The sequence below is a fragment of the Thalassophryne amazonica genome, chromosome 11 (assembly GCF_902500255.1).
Source record: "Thalassophryne amazonica chromosome 11, fThaAma1.1, whole genome shotgun sequence".
NCBI classification, from domain to species: Eukaryota; Metazoa; Chordata; class Actinopteri; order Batrachoidiformes; family Batrachoididae; genus Thalassophryne; species Thalassophryne amazonica.
In genome coordinates this window covers 78,768,387-78,787,663 of record NC_047113.1, presented here as the reverse complement: position 1 = coordinate 78,787,663, position 19,277 = coordinate 78,768,387, and the positions used below count along the sequence as shown (strand labels likewise).

At 43.6% G+C, this 19,277-nt stretch overlaps 1 protein-coding gene across 1 annotated transcript in view; it reads left to right on the top strand.

Moving 5' to 3' along the window:
• stard15 (StAR-related lipid transfer (START) domain containing 15) overlaps nucleotides 1–19,277 on the top strand; it is a 47,292-nt gene that overhangs the window by 17,310 nt on the left and 10,705 nt on the right. The window contains exon 2 of the mRNA XM_034182253.1: nucleotides 18,476–18,623. Within this exon, the coding sequence (XP_034038144.1) occupies nucleotides 18,476–18,623 (148 nt within the window). The remainder of the gene's footprint in view (nucleotides 1–18,475; nucleotides 18,624–19,277) is intronic.

Below are 19,277 nucleotides of genomic sequence, written 5' to 3'. Positions count from 1 at the left end.
CAAGATGCATTATCATCTTGAAAAATGATTTCATCATCCCCAAACATCCTTTCAATTGTCCAAAATATCAACATAAACTTGTGCATTTATTGATGATGTAATGACAGCCATCTCCCCAGTGCCTTTACCTGACATGCAGCCCCATATCATCAATAACTGTGGAAATTTACATGTTCTCTTCAGGCAGTCATCTTTATAAATCTCATTGGAAAGGCACCAAACAAAAGTTCCAGCATCATCACCTTGCCCAATGCAGATTCGAGATTCATCACTGAATATGACTTTCATCCAGTCATCCACAGTCCACAATTGCTTTTCCTTAGCCCATTGTAACCTTGTTTTTTCTGTTTAGGTGTTAATGATGCCTTTCGTTTAGCTTTTCACAGACGTTGACTCCAGTTTCCTCCCATTCGTTCCTCATTTGTTTTGTTGTACATTTTTCGATTTTTGAGACATATTGCTTTAAGTTTTCTGTCTTGACGCTTTGTCTTCCTTGGTCTACCAGTATGTTTGCCTTTAACAACCTTCCCATGTTGTTTGTATTTAGTCCAGAGTTTAGACACAGCTGACTGTGAACAACCAACATCTTTTGCAACATTGCGTGATGATTTACTCTCTTTTAAGAGTTTGATAATCCTCTCCTTTGTTTCAATTGACCTCTCTCGTGTTGGAGCCATGATTCATGTCAGTACACTTGGTGCAACAGCTCTCCAAGGTGTGTTCACTCCTTTTTAGATGCAGACTAACGAGCAGATCTGATATGATGCAGGTGTTAGTTTTAGGGATGAAAATTTACAGGGTGATTCCATAATTTTTTCCTCAGAATTGAGTGATTCCATATTTTTTTCCTCTGCTTGGTCTAAAAAAGTAACCGTTACTGACTGCCACAATCTTTTTTTCTTGATTTCTTATAGTGTTTCTTAAAGCCAGAAAGTTGCCATTTGAAATGACTTTAGTTTGTGTCATGTCTGTGATCTGCTTTTTTTCTACAAAATTAAACAACTGAATGAACATCCTCCGAGGCCGGTGATTCCATAATTTTTGCCAGGGGTTGTAGTTTAGTTGTCCCCTTTCTAGGTTTGTCATTTTCCTAGTTTGCCTCTTTGTTCTGTTCATGTTAATTATTGTTGTGTTTTGGGTCTTATCTTTCTTTTGGCATTTTATGTTATTCACTGTTGGTTTTTCTGTCGCTAAGGTCTCGTGCTTCAGTCTGCTTTGGTTTTCTCACTCACTTTCTTGCGCCTGCTTTCACTCATCTTTGTGTCTTGTGGTCCCGCCCCTTCCAGAACATTCCTGCACCTGTTCCACTTTCACACCCTGATTACCCTGCCTTGTATTTAAGCCCTCACTGTCCCTCTGTTCTCTATCAGTTTGTTGAACTTTCATTTGCATTCCAGCCATTTGTCTCAGTCCTGCTTCTGACCTTGCCTGTTTTTTCTGATCTCCACCACGGCGTGTATCTGAACTCTGCTGTTTTTTACTCTGCCTCCAAACTCTGCCATGCCGTGTACCTGAACCACGTGTCAGTGTCATCTCTGCCTGTTACCTCCGCCACGCTGACTGTTTTCCTGTGTACCAAACCTGTTGCCAGTTTACCAGATAAAGCCTTTTTATTTTCTCCAACATTTGTGTCTGCAAGTCTGCATATGCTTCCTACACCCTTTTGTGCCAAGCCTCCTCATATCCTGACAATATCACAAACCCATCAACAACGGCAATCAACTATAGAAAACATCAATAACTTATCAACAACAGCAATCAACTATAGAAAACATCAATAACCCATCAACAACAGCAATCAACTATAGAAAATATCAATAACTCATCAACAACAGCAGTTCATGAAAGAAAATATTAATAACCATCAACAGCAGTTACCTATAGAAAATATCAAGAACTCATCAACAGCAGCAATCAACTATAGAAAATATCAACCATCAACAATAGCAATTCATGAAAGAAAATATCAATAACCATCAACAGCAATTAGCTATAGAAAGTGGTAGAAACCATCAACAACAGCAACTAATGATAGAAAATATCAGTAACTATCAACAGCAGTTAGCTATAGAAAATATCAATAACCATCAACACTAATTAACTATAGAAAGTGTTAGAAACCATCAACAACAGCAACCAACGATAGAAAACATCAATAACCATCAACAATAGCAATTCATGAAAGAAAATATCAATAACCTGTCAACAGCAATTAACTATAGAAAATATCAATAACCTGTCAACAGTAGCTATTAATGAAATGTTGTCATACTGGTGATGTTGCAGAGGAGATTGGTAATGTTCTTGTGGGAAAATACTGCAGACTTTTGTTGAGCTGAGGACTCTAAATATCATCCAGAGGAGTTGTAGTTCAAGACTTGATGGGAATTCGTGGCTATACGTGAATTTTAGAAAGCGGGCAGTGATGGTCCTGAGAGTGGACAAGGAAGCGTTTGTTTGATGAATCTGTGATCAGGTGACCCACCACCTGTGGTCTAGTGATGCTTGTCCTGCTTACAAAGTAATTACAAAGCACTTTGTTCCTCTAATCCTACACCTCATCCAACTGCAGGTCTGGTAGAAGATGGTTCAGTCTAGACAGATCCCTCTACTGTACTAGCTGCTTTGAGCAGTTGTATCAGGCTGATCCTCCTGCCAGGATGTTGGACATCTCCTTTGCCAAGGTTCTTGTGGCTGATTCTCGTTTTTAAATCTCTTTACAGTGTTGTCCCACCTTACCTGAGTTTCTTCATCCTTATGTACAATTTCTCAGGTCAGCTGACCAGCTGCTCCTGGAAGTACTGAGATCCAGAAGGAAGCTCAGAGGGGACAGGGCCTTCTCTATTGCTGCTCCTAAACTATGGAACAGCTTGCCCTTGTCTGTGAGAGAGGCCCATTCACTGCCCATTTTTAACGTTTGTTTAAAAACTTATTTTTTCTCCTTGGCTTTCGGCCCCAGCAAGGCTTTTTTTTTTATTGCACTTCTTATTCATTTATTTAAATGTGTTTTAATGCATGTTTTAGTGTACAGCACTTTGTGTCAGCAGTGGTTGTGTTAAAGTGCTTTATAAATAAAGTTGGTATGGTATGGTATGGCATTCTCCACCAACTGTGAACCACCAAATGTTGGCAATGTTGTCAAGGCTGTGAAACATCTGAGGGCAGGAAAAGCACCAGGGAGCTGTGGCACTAGAGCTAAGCTCCTTCATGCGGGTGGAGATGCTGTTCTCCTGGCATGGCAAACAGTCCTTGTTTAAATCTGGGAGACAGGTATCAATCCCTTACCGAATGGAGGAAAGGACTTGTTGTCCTGGTCTGGAAAAGAAGAGTGATTTTATGGACTGTAACAACTATAGGAGTATCACACTGCTCCCTGTGCTGGGGAAGATGCTTGTAAGGATCATTCTTAATGGGACTGTGTTCCACCTGTGTGCTGTTCAGAGACCAGTCTGGATCCAAATCTAAGAAGTCAACTTTCAACCACATTCTAGCCCTGCCAGTACTCAGAGACGATAAGTATGAATATCAGGAGTGCTTCTTCACAGCCTACAGTATACAAATAATGAAGGTTTATGTTTATGACTCGGCTTCGCCTCGATGAATCGTATGTTCCTGCTTCACAGAATGAATTATTCGTAGCCTTGAAAGAATGTAGAAACATTGTATATGAGTATATGAGTATGAGTATATGAAAGTTTTATTTGGACATGAAAAACAAAACAAATAATGAAAAACAACAACATAGAAAAGCAACATAATAAAAACAAAACAAAACAAAAGAACAATGTCAAAATAATGTGTCCAAAAGGGAGTAGAAATAAGCATGTGCTTCTGCAGTCCTACCCCTTGTCCCTTGTAAGTCCTTTTATCATCATTTGATTTCAAAATACTCTATCAAACAAATTTGCAACTAATAATAGTAATGCTGATAACAATAGTAACGATAATAGTAACCACAATAACAATAATAACAACAACAACAATGACAATAATAATAATAATAATAATACCAAACAAATTACATACACAACACAGCAGCACAAACTCATCTTTCTTCATCAGACACGTATCTAGAGAACATCATTTCTTTATATTGATATTTAAACTGATTAATATTTGGACATCGCTTGAGTTCCTCCGTCAATTTATTCCATATTTTAGGGCCGCACATGGAGACACAGAAACCTTTCCTGGTCATCCAAGCACCAGCAATTTTAACATAATACAAGCCCCTTAGATTATATTTTCCCTCTCTCTCTGTGAAAAATTCTTGAATTCTAAAGGGCAGTTGCTTGTTTTTCACTTTATACCTTAATTGAATAGTCTTAAACACAGTCATATCGTGGAGTTTTAATATTTTAGATTATTGAACAATGGATTGTGTGGTCTCGATGACCTACATTGTGAATTGTTCTTAATGCTCTTTTTTTGAAGAATGAATAATGGTTGCATTGTAGTTTTATAATTGTTGTCCCAAACTTCAGCACAGTAAGTCAGGTAGGGTGCAACCAATGAACAATATTATGTAGTGCTCTGCAATCAAGAACATGCTTTGCTTTATTTAATACTGCAATACTCTTTGATTCTTTCTTTTGAATATGTTGAATATGAGCTTTCCAGTTAATTTTTTCATCAATAATAACACCTAAAAACTTATTCTGTTTGGCACGTTCTATGTTTACCCCTTGTATATTTAACTGAACTTGTATGTCTTTTTCTAATTTCCAAATAACATTATTTTAGTTTTAGACAAGTTTAGTAATAATTTATTAATATCAAACCATATCTTTAACTTTATCATTTCAGTTCCTAAATCTGATAATAATTGTTGCAGATTTTCTCCTGAACAAAACAGGTTTGTGTCATCTGCAAAGAGCACTGCTTTATACACATCCAAAACTTTACATAACTTGTTGTATAAAATATATAATTTTGGTCCCAACACAGAAACCTGGGGAAGCCTACAAATGATGTCCAGATATGAAGAACAGTAGTCCCCGGTTTTGCTTCCGGTTTTGTAAGTAACTTTTAATCCAGTTCAGAGCCACCCCTCTGATCCCATACAGTTCCATCTTTTGAAATAATATTTTGTGATCAATTGTGTCAAAAACCTTAGGTCAATAAATAAACCTAATGCTGTTTCCCTTTGGTCCACATATTTAGTGATCTCTTCTATTGAATCGAGCAATGCCAGTGCAGTGGACCTTTTTGCTCTAAAACCATATTGACTTTCATCAAGCAAGTTGTGTTGTTCTATAAATGTATCCAGAATGCTATTGTAAAGCTTTTCCAGTATCTTTGAAAATTGTAACAATAGAGACACAGGCCTGTAATTAGTAAAAAGATGCTTGCTACCATATTTAAAGATATTTAAGATATCACTTTTGCCAATTTCATACATTAGGAACAATTCCAGTTTGAAATGATTTCTTGAAAATATGTGATAATGATTTTGCAATTTCAGTAATTATTTGCTTTACTAAGGACATATGTACATCATTATAATCTGGTGACTTTTTAATTTTACATTTACTAACTACATTAATAATTTGTTTTTTCATTATTTGTTTTATATAATGGCTAAAATAGGTCCTTGTCATTTGATATTATATTAATTTACAAACAACAGAAAAAGGGACTACATTTTGGTGCGTCACTGCACTGACTTTGTGTACTTCCAAAAGAAACAAACAAACAAACAATAAAACTGTGTACCTCCTCAGTGCAGCAAAAAAAAAAAATCAGGTCAGAAATTAGTCCAGCTTTTCATTTTAACTTCTTCCGAACAGGTCTTCATGCCTCCAGACGCATTACAGTGCAGTGGATTTGTTTTGTGTGTGTGTTTTATAGGAAATAGCACTGTCAGTTAGCTCCTCCAAATTGTCGTCCATCACCAAAACGAGCTCTGCATGTTTAGCTAAATGCTGTCCCCACTAAAAATCAAATCAATTTTATTTATATAGCGGCTAACAGTTGCCCCTGTTGGCACTTTATATTGTAAGGCAAAAGCCATACAATAATTACAGAAAAACCCCAACGGTCAAAACAACCCCCCTGTGAGCAAGCACTTGGCGACAGTGGGAAGGAAAAACTCCCTTTTAACAGGAAGAAACCTCCAGCAGAACCAGGCTCAAGGAGGGGCAGTCTTCTGCTGGGACTGGTTGGGGCTGAGGGGAGAGAATCAGGAAAAAGACATGCTGTGGAAGAGAGCAGAGATCAATCACTAATGATTAAATGCAGAGTGGTGCATACAGAGCAAAAAAAGAAAGAAACACTCAGTGCATCATGGGAACCCCCCAGCAGTCTAAGTCTATAGCAGCATAACTAAGGGATGGTTCAGGGTCACCTGATCCAGCCCTAACTATAAGCTTTAGCAAAAAGGAAAGTTTTAAGACTAATCTTAAAAGTAGAGAGGGTGTCTGTCTCCCTGATCCGAATTGGGAGCTGGTTCCACAGGAGAGGAGCCTGAAAGCTGAAGGCTCTGCCTCCCATTCTACTCTTAAAAACCCTAGGAACTACAAGTAAGCCTGCAGTCTGAGAGCAAAGCGCTCTATTGGGGTGATATGGTACTATGAGGTCCCTAAGATAAGATGGGACCTGATTATTCAAAACCTTATAAGTAAGAAGAAGAATTTTTAAATTCTATTCTAGAATTAACAGGAAGCCAATGAAGAGAGGCCAATATGGGTGAAATATGCTCTCTCCTTCTAGTCTACGTCAGCACTCTAGCTGCAGCATTTTGAATTAACTGAAGGCTTTTCAGGGAACTTTTAGAACAACCTGATAATAATGAATTACAATAGTCCAGCCTAGAGGAAATAAATGCATGAATTAGTTTTTCAGCATCACTCTGAGACAAGACTTTTCTAATTTTAGAGATATTGCGCAAATGCAAAAAAGCAGTCCTACATATTTGCTTAATATGCGCATTGAAGGACATATCCTGATCAAAAATGACTCCAAGATTTCTCACAGTACTACTAGAGGTCAGGGTAATGCCATCCAGAGTAAGGATCTGGTTAGACACCATGTTTCTAAGATTTGTGGGGCCAAGTACAATAACTTCAGTTTTATATGAATTTAAAAGCAGGAAATTAGAGGTCATCCATGTCTTTATGTCTGTAAGACATTCCTGCAGTTTAACTAATGGGTGTGTGTCCTCTGGCTTCATGGATAGATAAAGCTGGGTATCATCTGCGTAACAATGAAAATTTAAGCAATGCTTTCTAATAATACTGCCTAAGGGAAGCATGTATAAAGTGAATAAGATTGGTCCTAGCACAGAACCTTGTGGAACTCCATAATTAACCTTAGTCTGTGAAGAAGACTCCCCATTTACATGAACAAATTGTAATCTATTAGATAAATATGATTCAAACCACTGCAGCGCAGTGCCTTTAATACCTATGGCATGCTCTAATCTCTGTAATAAAATTTTATGGTCAACAGTATCAAAAGCAGCACTGAGGTCTAACAGGACAAGCACAGAGATGAGTCCACTGTCTGAGGCCATAAGATCATTTGTAACTTTCACTAATGCTGTTTCTGTACTATGATGAATTCTGAAACCTGACTGAAACTCTTCAAATAGACCATTCCTCTGCAGATGATCAGTTAGCTGTTTTACAACTACCCTTTCAAGAATTTCTGAGAGAAAAGGACGGTTTTTTTTTTAATTGCACTTCATGCAATTTGCTGTGAATTTGCTGTGAGCATGCTGTGGGCAGGGTTCACAGCATGCAGTGGTACCAAATATATGGAACCAAAATGCACTCTAAATGCAATGCAATACAAATGGATCAAATAATCCATGTCATGTGACATACAAAGCACCAATCAAATGACTGTGATCCACTCAGCCGTTATATAATATGTTTAATTCAACAATGCATTTGATTCAGTTGATCGAACTGAAATCTGGGATATCCTGAGAATTTGTGGGATCCCCAAGAAGCTACTGGATACAGATGCTGTTAGTGCTGTGCGGGGTGGAGGCAGAGATTCTGAGTTCTTCCTGGAAAATTCTGGGGTCCATCAGGGATGTGTTCAGGTTACTACACTCTTGAGTTTTTGCATGGACTGGGTGTTGATTCGGGTTGTGGAAATCAGAACCTTAGGTGCTTTTATTGGTGAGCAAAGGTTTACTGACTGTGACTTTGTGGAATTGGTGGACCGCTTAAGAATCCGAGTGAGGAATCAGAGTGTCTGGGTTTCTGATGGTCCTGGATCCACACTAAGATCTGGGACGTCCTGAGAATTTGTGGCATCTCTGCAGCAGCAGCAAATAAAAAATGGACTGTGGTGGGGATTCTTGTATTTGGTGGGGGTGGGTTGGTGCCTTGCTTGGTGGCACCTCAGCAGCAGCAGCAGCATTTGTTTGTGACCCACATGATGAGTTCATCACAGCTGCTAAAAAATTAAAAGTGGAAAAGAAAACGTAACTGCTGGAAACCTGAGGACAGCGGCGGACTGACGGAACGGTGTAGCGCCTAAACGATGCAAAGAGCACCAGAGGCATCACTGGTCCAGGAACAACAGGATCCTGGTTCAAGACCTGCAGTCTGTGGGACCTACCAAACACCTGCTGAGGACCACTGAATTTTCACGAGAGACAAGTTATTTCATGTCAGTGAAAAAACAACAGCAACAACAGGAACATCAACAAAACAACATCACCACCAACAACAAGAACAAAACAACAACAAAAACAACAACAGCGTCAACACAAAATCAACTACAACAACAAAACAACATCAACAACATCTGCAGCAACAGGAACAACGACAGCAGCAAAACAACATCAACTACAACAAGAGCAAAACAACAAAAACAGCTACAACAACAGCATCAATAGCAACAAAACAACATCAACTACAACAAGAACAAAACAACATCAACTACAACAAGAACAAAACAACATCAACTACAACAACAACAAAACAACATCAACATCTGCAGCAACAGGAACAACGACAGCAGCAAAACATCAACTACAACAAGAGCAAAACAACAAAAACAGCTACAACAACAGCATCAATAGCAACAAAACAACATCAACTACAACAAGAACAAAACAACAACAACAACAATAGCATCAACATCATCTGCAGCAACAGGAACAATAACAGTAACAAAACATTAACTACAACAACAAGAACAAAACAGCAACAAAACACCATCAACTACAACAACAAGAACAAAACAACAAAAATAGCTACAGCAACAGCAGTAGCAGCAACAAAACAACATCAACAGAAACAACAACAGTAACAACTACAACATCAACAAAATAGCAACAGGAACAGAAGCAACAACAACAGCAGCAACAACAACAAAAAGTACATTTTTATAAAGTTTAATTGCCCCCCTCAAAAAAACCTCATTGTGTTTTTGAGCAAAGTCTGCAAAAACCAAGACAAATGCAGAATGCACATAATGTGTCTGAGAGCAAAACTAAAACATCCCCACTGTCAGTACTATAATAATACTTTGTCAGTACTGTATTAGTACTTTGTCAGTACTTTTTCAGCACTTCAGTAGAGAAGGCTTTGTTGGTATGAATGTACAAAGGACCATATTACCAACGCATTAAGTTCTTTCTCAGCACTTTGTCGATACTTTGTCAACATTTTACATGTTACTGTCAGTATGTGTGTTTGTGCCTGTTTTGAGTTTTCTTTCATGCTCATAACTTGTATTTCACGTTCCATGTCACGTTTATTTTCCGTGACCCGGTTTTGTATTTTGCTATTTATAATCTTCCCCGTCTCCTAACTCTAAACATAACCATAGCGTAAGTGGGTACCCTCCCCAAACGTTAGCCATGACCCCCCCCCCTCTCCAGACTCCCCCCTTCATCCCACATTTTGTGCCCCGTCACGAAATGAATTCATGTTCCCATTACGAAAAACGCCACATTTTTTTAGCCCGTCACAAACCCATATATTTGTGTACTTTTCATGACCCGGTTTCACCAACTGCTGTGAGACTGGGTTGTGTATCTCCACCATCAGTGATTTAAGTCACATGTGGACAGAAATCCAAAAAGTAACGTTGGAGTAACGTGACAGTGACACGACTTAAAGTCTGCAAAGAAAGAGCAGAAGATAATGACACAGTTTAATAATTCATCGGCTTGGTGGAGCAGTGAACCACATCAATCATTCACATAGTGACTTTTCAGGAAAAACATGGAAGAAAAGAAAGTTTTTAAAGTAAAAATGTAACAGCAGCAGCTTGAGAAAAACATTTACAGTGTTTAACATCTAAACATGAGCTGAGCACAAAGACGGGAAACGAAGTACGAGTGTGTGGTTTCTGCAGCGAAAAAGGAGAAACTGATACAGAAATGTTTGGTGACAGCAACAGGAAGGTCCAGAACTCTGAGCTTTATTAAAGATTAACGCGGCAGCAGCGCTTTGCTGATTGAGTTACACACAGTGTTCTGTCTGATGGCTGCAGCTCAGTCGAGCGCGTCGGAAAAACCAGGCCAGCGTCTGTCTCACGTTCTGTCTGCACGGGGACGCTTTCCACAGCTCGTCTCTTACCACACCAACATCACTGATGTGACTCCCAGTAACATCTCACAATGTTTCATTGGTTCATTTTGAAATTGTTAACTGAACTGAGGGACAGGGTGGAATAGTGGTTAGCACTGTTGCCTCACAGCAAGAAGGTTGCAGTGCCGTTTCCCACCTCATCCTTTCTGTGTGGAGTCTGCAAGATCTCCATGTGTTTCTCCCACTTCCACACATATGCAGGTGAACTAAAGTGAGCGCAGGTGTGACTGTTTGTCTATGACGCTGGGATGGACCCCTCCTCTCACCCAGTGACCTCTGGGATGGACCCCTCCTCTCACCCAGTGACCTCTGGGATGGACCCCTCCTCACACCCTAACCCTCTGGGATGGACCCCTCCTCTCACCCAGTGACCTCTGGGATGGACCCCTCCTCACACCCTAACCCTCTGGGATGGACCCCTCCTCTCACCCAGTGACCTCTGGGATGGACCCCTCCTCTCACCCAGTGACCTCTGGGATGGACCCCTCCTCTCACCCAGTGACCTCTGGGATGGACCCCTCCTCACACCCTAACCCTCTGGGATGGACCCCTCCTCTCACCCAGTGACCTCTGGGATGGACCCCTCCTCACACCCTAACCCTCTGGGATGGACCCCTCCTCTCACCCAGTGACCTCTGGGATGGACCCCTCCTCTCACCCAGTGACCTCTGGGATGGACCCCTCCTCTCACCCAGTGATCTCTGGAATGGACCCCACCTCTCACCCCGTGACCTCCTGGATGGACCCCTCCTCTCACTCTGTGACCTCAGGGATGGATCCAGCTCCCCCGTGAGCTTTAATTGGAATATGTGGGTTCAGAAAATGAGTGAAAGTAAGGGAAAGATGAATTGGTGACCAACCTATGACTGAATGAACGTCTGCAGGGATTGAAAACATAAACACAGCTGACCTTTGCGGTGACAGAAGCAGCAATCATATTGTCTTTTCGAAGAGCGTACACTGAAAAAAGTGAAACAGTGTACTTCATTCAAAGTACTTATTTACATTGGTCTAATGGAAAATTGTGGTTTCCAGTTTAAATCTGCTGGAATCACTTTACAAAATCATAAATATACATTGTGAGAAATTAAAACATAATGATTAGAGTTGGCAAATTACATCTGAAGCTATAATGATGAAAAAAATGATAAAAATCTCATAGATCTTCCCGGGGTCATATGTGACCCGCACAAGTTTGGATTATACTTGCCACACGGGTTGGCCGATCCTTACAAAATTCTATGAACAAATGCAGGACAAACAGATTGACAAATTCATGATAGAAAACCTTTTCTGATTAAAATGAGAAAAAGGGTGCACAAAAATGTATGCCCGGGTCAAAAGTGACCCCACTTGGTCGCTTGAGGATTAATCTAACTTAGAATCTAGCTCACAAGAGTGCTTCATTAACTAGTTTACCCTACTCATTAAAGTAACTCATTAATGCAGTTCGTTTGGTAGTTAGTATGTAGCCGGCTCAAACATGAGCCCGGTGAGCTCACAAATGGTAAATGGGCTGCATTTATATTGTGCTTTTCCATCTGCATCAGACACTCAAAGCGCTTTACAGTTATGCTTCACATTCACCCCGATGTCAGGGTGCTGCCATGCAAGGCGCCCACTACACACCAGGAGCAACTTGCCATGTTTCTGTCCTGTTTTGATTCCTGTTTTAGGCCCCTTTTCTTTTCCTTCAGTTTAGCCCATTCTTGACTTTTCCACTTTTTTGCTGCTTGATTATTTTCATTCTTGTCTGTTTCTGATTATTCATGTTTATGTATTATTCTGTGTTCCTGGTCTTGGTTCTTTATTGTATTCTTGGTTCTTTCATGTATTGCATTTTCAGTTTAGTCATTTGCTTTTCTTTCTGTCACTAGTTTCATTCTTGGTTATTTTTTAATTTTTTTAGTCATGTATGCATTGGTTTAGCGTTTCACATTCTTTACATTATGCTTTAGTCTCAGGTTTGCTTATTGTTTACCTTTGTTTCATATCTGATTAGGTTCTGTTTGTGATTTATTGTATTCATTGTTTTAGTTATTTTGTATTGTCATTGTATTTATTTCTGTACTTTATTCAGTGTCAGTTCTGGTCCAGTTTTGTTTATTATTATTGATCTCCTGGTTTTCCACTTTGATTAGTCACATTATTTCCTAGTTTTTTTCCCCTTTTGTTTTGCTCAATTTTATTATTGTCTGCCTTAAGCACGTCTCATTTTCCTGTTAATTTTCCAGTCACTTAGTACTTTTGATTCGTCTGCGTTGCGTTTTCCTCCCTCACACTCTTGCACCTGTTCCTCATCTGTCAGCCACGCCCACCTTTCCAGATCCTTCATCCTCACGTGCATCTTGTTTTCCTGTCATCGCCTTCCTTATTTAAACTGCGTCTGTTCACTCCCTCACTGTTCGTTTGTTGATGATGTTCATCATTTACCAGCACTTCGTCTCATCCTGTTTTTGCTCTTGCCGTGTTTGGATTCTGCTGTGTGTACCGGATCCTGTTTTTGCCTCAGGTCGGAAAACCCATTTTGCTTGTGTACTGACCCTGCTTGTTTTTGACCACGTCCTCTGTCTCGCCCTTGCCTGGTACTTTTGCTCTGCGGACTGCCTTCCTGTTACCGAACCCCTGCCTGTAATAAAGACCAGTATTTTTACTCATACGTCCAGTTTGAGGGCCTGCATTTGTGTCCAGCCTCTATCTGTGCCTCGCCATCGCTCAGCCTGACACAATTAGGGGATTAAGGACCTTGCCCAAGGGCCCTTAGTGATTTTCTGGTCAGGCTGGGATTTGAGCTGAGGAGCCTCTGGTCTCAAGCCCAACACTTAATCACTAGATAATCACTGTCTGCAAAAAATATTTTTTGTTAAAATATACTTTCATAAGTTAAAGTTGATCTAACCGTTCCCATGGATGTGATGTCACACGACTGTGTAATGTTTTGTTCTGACAACCCAAAAGAACCTTCTATGTAGCCGACACATTTCACCAAACGAGTCGAGATAAAATTCACTTTGTCAATTCCTAAAGCTGGGCAGACACTGTACGATATTTTCAGTCGTTGTACTCGGCTCCAGCTCAAACTGTACGACAAAACCGCAGGGTGTAAAAGTTCACAGTGCGCACGATTTATGTTCTCACACTGTACAGCCCGATGCTCTGATGCGATCTCACTGCTCACTATGTTCAAAAACCACACGTCAGACTTGTGTTTCCGGAAGCAGAACGTAAACAGAAGCTTTTTTTTTTCTATTTTCTTTTTTTTCAAACTTTATTTATATTTCCTATTTTTACAAAAGCTCTTGATGGGAGACATCAAAGTTTAAAAAAAAAATACAAGACTTTAAATGTGTTGTGAAAGTGTAGTGACACGGACCCACAACAGGGGGCGTAAATGAACGGACAATAGAAGGAGTTAAATTTGAACAGTTTACTGTTGTGAATGCCACAACCACACACAGCAGATTATAGAATAAATACAAAGTCAATGGATAAAGGTGTCGTGTGGGCAGGCTCGACGATAGGAGACGTCCGTCTAGAGAAGAACCGGAACCACATGATTTCCTCCGCCACCGAACCCGAAGGATACTGGAGCCGCCAGGTCCCGAGTCCCTCAGGTGGCCACCGTCTCCGCGTGTCGGATCTGGTACTGCTGGCGAAGAGCAAAGACAGTCAAGTGTGGGTGTGTGTACACCCAGTAACAACAATGGTGGGAATTCCACCTCCACCTCTAACACACACTCGTGCAGCGTCTGTCTATTCACTTATCTGGCGGAAAGCAGAGCGAAGCAGTCACGGCCCACGCCGGTCCTCTGGAGAGACAGCTGCAACAATGTATCTACTGGAATCAATATCGGAATATTCAGGCTGAGAGTATTACCTCTGTAGAAGAACGATATCTCGGCGACGTGGTGGAGGTGTCATCCTGCTTTTATCCGGGGTGAAGTGCAGATGATCGGTGACAGCTGTCACAGTTGATGAGTGACAGCTGTCACCTCGGCTGTTCCTGTGAAGCGGCAGCGCCCTCTCGTGCCTGAAGCCCGCACTTCAGGCAGGGCGCCCTCTGGTGGTGGGCCAGCAGTACCTCCTCTTCTGGCGGCCCACACAACAGGACCCCCCCCTCAACGGGCGCCTCCTGGCGCCCAACCAGGCTTGTCCGGGTGGCGACGGTAGAAATCGGCCAGGAGGGCTGGGTCTAGGATGAAGCTCCTCTTCACCCAGGAGCGTTCTTTGGGTCCATACCCCTCCCAGTCCACCAAATATTGGAAACCCCGGCCCATTCGACGGACATCCAGGAGCCGGCGCACTGTCCAAGCTGGCTCCCCGTCGATGATACAGGCAGGAGGCGGCGCCGGACCGGGTGTACAGAGGGGTGAGGTGTGATGTGGTTTCAATCTTGAAACATGGAATACTGGATGGATCCGCAGTGAGGCCGGAAGTTGGAGCCTCACTGCGGCGGGACTGAGGACCTTGAGGATCTTGAAGGGCCCTATGTACCGGTCCTTCAGTTTGGGGGAATCCACCTGGAGGGGAATGTCCCTTGTGGATAGCCACACCTCCTGCCCGGGCCGATATGCGGGGGCCGGGGACCGTCGACGGTCTGCATGGGTCTTTGCCCTTGTCCGGGCCCTCAACAAGGCCGAACGGGTGGTACGCCACACCCGACGGCATCTCCGCAGGTGGGCCTGGACCGAGGGTACACCGACCTCTCCCTCCACCACAGGAAACAAAGGGGGCTGGTACCCCAGACACACCTCGAACGGGGAGAGGCCGGTGGCAGAGGACACTTGGCTGTTATGCGCATACTCGATCCAGGCCAGGTGTTCACTCCAAGCCGTCGGGTGTGCGGATGTGGTACATCTCAGGGCCTGCTCCAGCTCTTGGTTAGCTCGTTCAGTCTGTCCGTTGGTCTGAGGGTGATACCCAGACGAGAGGCTCACGGTGGCCCCCAGCTCCCGGCAGAAACTTCTCCAAACCTGCGAGGAAAACTGGGGACCACGATCTGAGACGATGTCTGTTGGTATCCCATGCAGACGTACGGCATGATGGACCAGGAGATCCGCTGTCTCCTGGGCCGACGGGAACTTCGGGAGGGCCACGAAGTGGGCCGCCTTGGAGAACCAGTCCACTATCGTGAGGATGGTGGTGTGCCCCCGGGACGGCGGGAGGCCCGTGACGAAATCCAGACCGATGTGGGACCAGGGGCGATGAGGCACAGGAAGCGGTTGAAGGAGTCCCTGTGCCTTTTGGTGGTCTGCCTTGCCCCTGGCGCAGGTGGTGCAGGCCTGGATGTAAGCCCGGACGTCAGCCTCCAGGGACGCCCACCAGAAGCACTGCCGGACCACTGCCACGGTCCTACGTACCCCTGGGTGGCAGGAGAGCTTGGACCCGTGACAGAAGTCCAGGACGGCACCCCTGGCTTCTGGTGGGACGTATAGTCTGTTCTTTGGCCCTGTTTCGGGATCCGGGCTCCGTGCCAGGGCCTCCCGGACGGTCTTCTCCACGTCCCAGGTAAGGGTGGCCACGATAGTGGACTCTGGTACGATGGGTTGCGGTTGATCCGACAGCTCGGTTTTGACTTCATGTTCATGCACCCGGGACAAGGCATCCGACCTCTGGTTCTTGGTCCCGGGGCGGTAGGTGATTCGGAAGTCAAAACGGCCGAAGAACAGTGACCAGCGGGCTTGCCTGGGGTTCAGCCGCCTGGCGGTCCTGATATACTCCAGGTTCCGGTGGTCAGTAAAAACCGTGAATGGCACTGACGCTCCCTCCAACAGGTGTCTCCACTCCTCAAGAGCCTCTTTCACCGCTAGGAGTTCTCGATTGCCCACGTCATAGTTCCGTTCTGCTGGGGTCAACCTGCGGGAGAAATAGGCACACGGGTGAAGAACCTTATCGGTCTCTCCACTCTGGGATAGCACGGCTCCTATCCCTGTGTCAGAGGCGTCCACTTCAACCACAAACTGGCGACTGGGATCGGGCTGCACCAAGACGGGTGCAGTCGAGAAGCGCTGTTTCAACTCCCTGAACACGGCATCGCACCGATCCGACCAGGTGAAGGGGACTTTTGGAGAGGTCAGGGCTGTCAGGGGGCTAACTACCTGACTGTACCCCTTAATGAACCTCCTGTAAAAATTTGCGAAGCCGAGGAACTGTTGCAGCTTCCTACGGCTCGTAGGTTGGGGCCAGTCTCTCACCGCCGCGACCTTGGCCGGATCCGGGGCGACGGAGTTGGAGGAGATTATGAACCCCAGGAAGGACAAAGAGGTGCGATGAAACTCACACTTCTCGCCCTTCACAAACAGCCGGTTCTCCAACAACCGCTGCAGGACCTGACGTACATGCCGTACATGAGTCTCAGGGTCCGGAGAAAAAATGAGTATATCGTCCAGATACATGAAGACGAATCGGTGCAGGAAGTCCCGCAAGACGTCATTTACCAAAGCTTGGAACGTCGCGGGGGCGTTAGTGAGGCCGAACAGCATGACCAGGTACTCAAAATGACCTAACGGGGTGTTGAATGCCGTCTTCCACTCGTCTCCCTTCCGGACCCGAACTAGATGATATGCGTTCCTAAGATCCAGCTTTGTGAATATTTTGGCTCCATGCAGGGGGGTGAACACCGAATCCAACAAAGGCAACAGGTATCGGTTGCGAACCGTGATCTCGTTCAGCCCCCGATAATCAATGCATGGACGAAGATCGCCATCTTTCTTGCCCACAAAAAAGAAACCTGCTCCCATCGGGGAGGTGGAGTTCCGGATCAGCCCGGCAGCTAAGGAGTCCCGGATGTAGGTCTCCATCGATTCGCGCTCAGGTCGTGAGAGGTTGTACAGCCTGCTGGACGGGAACTCCACGCCTGGAATCAAATCGATGGCGCAATCGTACGGACGTTGCGGGGGAAGGGTGAGTGCCTTTTCCTTGCTGAAAATGTCAGCAAGATCGTGGTACTCAACCGGCACCGCCGACAGATTGGGAGGGACTTTGACCTGCTCCTTAGCCTGGGAACCGGGAGGGACCGAGGATCCTAAACACACCCGATGGCAGGTCTCGCTCCACTGTACCACCACCCCGGATGGCCAATCAATCCGGGGATTGTGTTTTAGCATCCATGGGAACCCCAGAATCACACGGGAGGTAGGGGGAGTCACAAAAAACTCTATCTCCTCCCGATGATTCCCTGACACCACCAGAGTTACTGGTAGTGTCCTATATCAAACATGTTTGATTTTCATCCGACCAGCTGACCAGTATATCAAACAGGTTTGATTTTCATCCGACCATACAATTGTCGATGGGGTGGTGGTTGTGAGAGGTTAAACGTAGCTCATTACTCCATGTATACTACACGATGCAGGATGCACGATTAAGCTGAAACTCGGCGCGATCCAAAAATTTCTCGCACAAGTGAAAACGCGGCTGAAAAAGGGCCAAAACTCACACAGTGTAAGGCCAGTTTAAGATGAATGTTGAGTTAGAAAGAAAAAGCAGCATATTGTCTGGACGTACAGAGCAACGTGTATAAATCTTTGAACTTTCATAGGACAGCTGTCAGGTTTTGCTGCAGGTTCTGTAAGGAGGACAAACAGAAGAAGTGGACAGTCTTGTCTGATTCATCCATTCATGCAAAACGTAGATCTTACAAGTATTTGTGTGGTCGATAAAGACTGAATAAATGTTGATAAACAAATGCTTTCAAGTTAATCTGTAAATGTTTTTAAAAACGTGTTTTTTATTTGTATGTGTAGGACGTTTCCAAATAGAGTTAGTGACAAAGTTAGTGCTGCAGTTAGTGTGAAGACACTCAGCCATTCATAGGGCCACTGTGTCATTTCCTGGTGCAGTCCCTTGAACATGATTGATGATTAATGATTGATGACCGATTGATTATTGTAGGTGTCCATGTTTGTGTGTTTCAGATGAGAATAGTGTGTAAGGACGTGACAGCAGAGACACTGTACGATGTCCTCCATGACACCAGCTACCGCAGGAAGTGGGACACCAACATGATTGACACATATGACATCGGCAGGCTGACGGTCAACGCTGATGTTGGTTACTACTCCTGTGAGTTTCTCATCTCTGTTTTCTGTTGTTCAGCAACACAAAACACACATGAGCTGTATTACACATTTATTACACACACACATTTAAAACATCCTTTATGAACATCATAGAGGATGTTGGATCAAGGATCATGTCTGTCCCTCGATCAGGATCCATCACCACCAAGTGTTTAAACCAGCGTCATGTTGATACGGACTGGGACAACTTGCCTCCCTTACGCCTCACTCACGTGTAAGCACGCAGGTGTCCGCTCACGTGTAAGCACGCAGGTGTCCGCTCACATGTAAGCACGCAGACATCTGCTCACGTGTAAGCACGCAGGTGTCCGCTCACATGTAAGCACGCAGACATCTGCTCACGTGTAAGCACGCAGGTGTCCGCTCACATGTAAGCACGCAGACATCTGCTCACGTGTAAGCACGCAGACGATCTTGGGCAGAGGTTATGTTTTTGCCCCTGTTTGTTTGTTTTTGAACAGCCTTGAACCCACAATTTTTCATATATTGTTATGAATTTTTTTTTTACAAAGGTTATATATACTGATAGGTAAGAACTGATTCAATTTTTAAGGTCATAGGTCAAAGGTCAAAGTCGGGGAAAAAACTTGGAAAATCCCTAAACTTTAACACTAAACGAATTTTCAGAAATTCATAA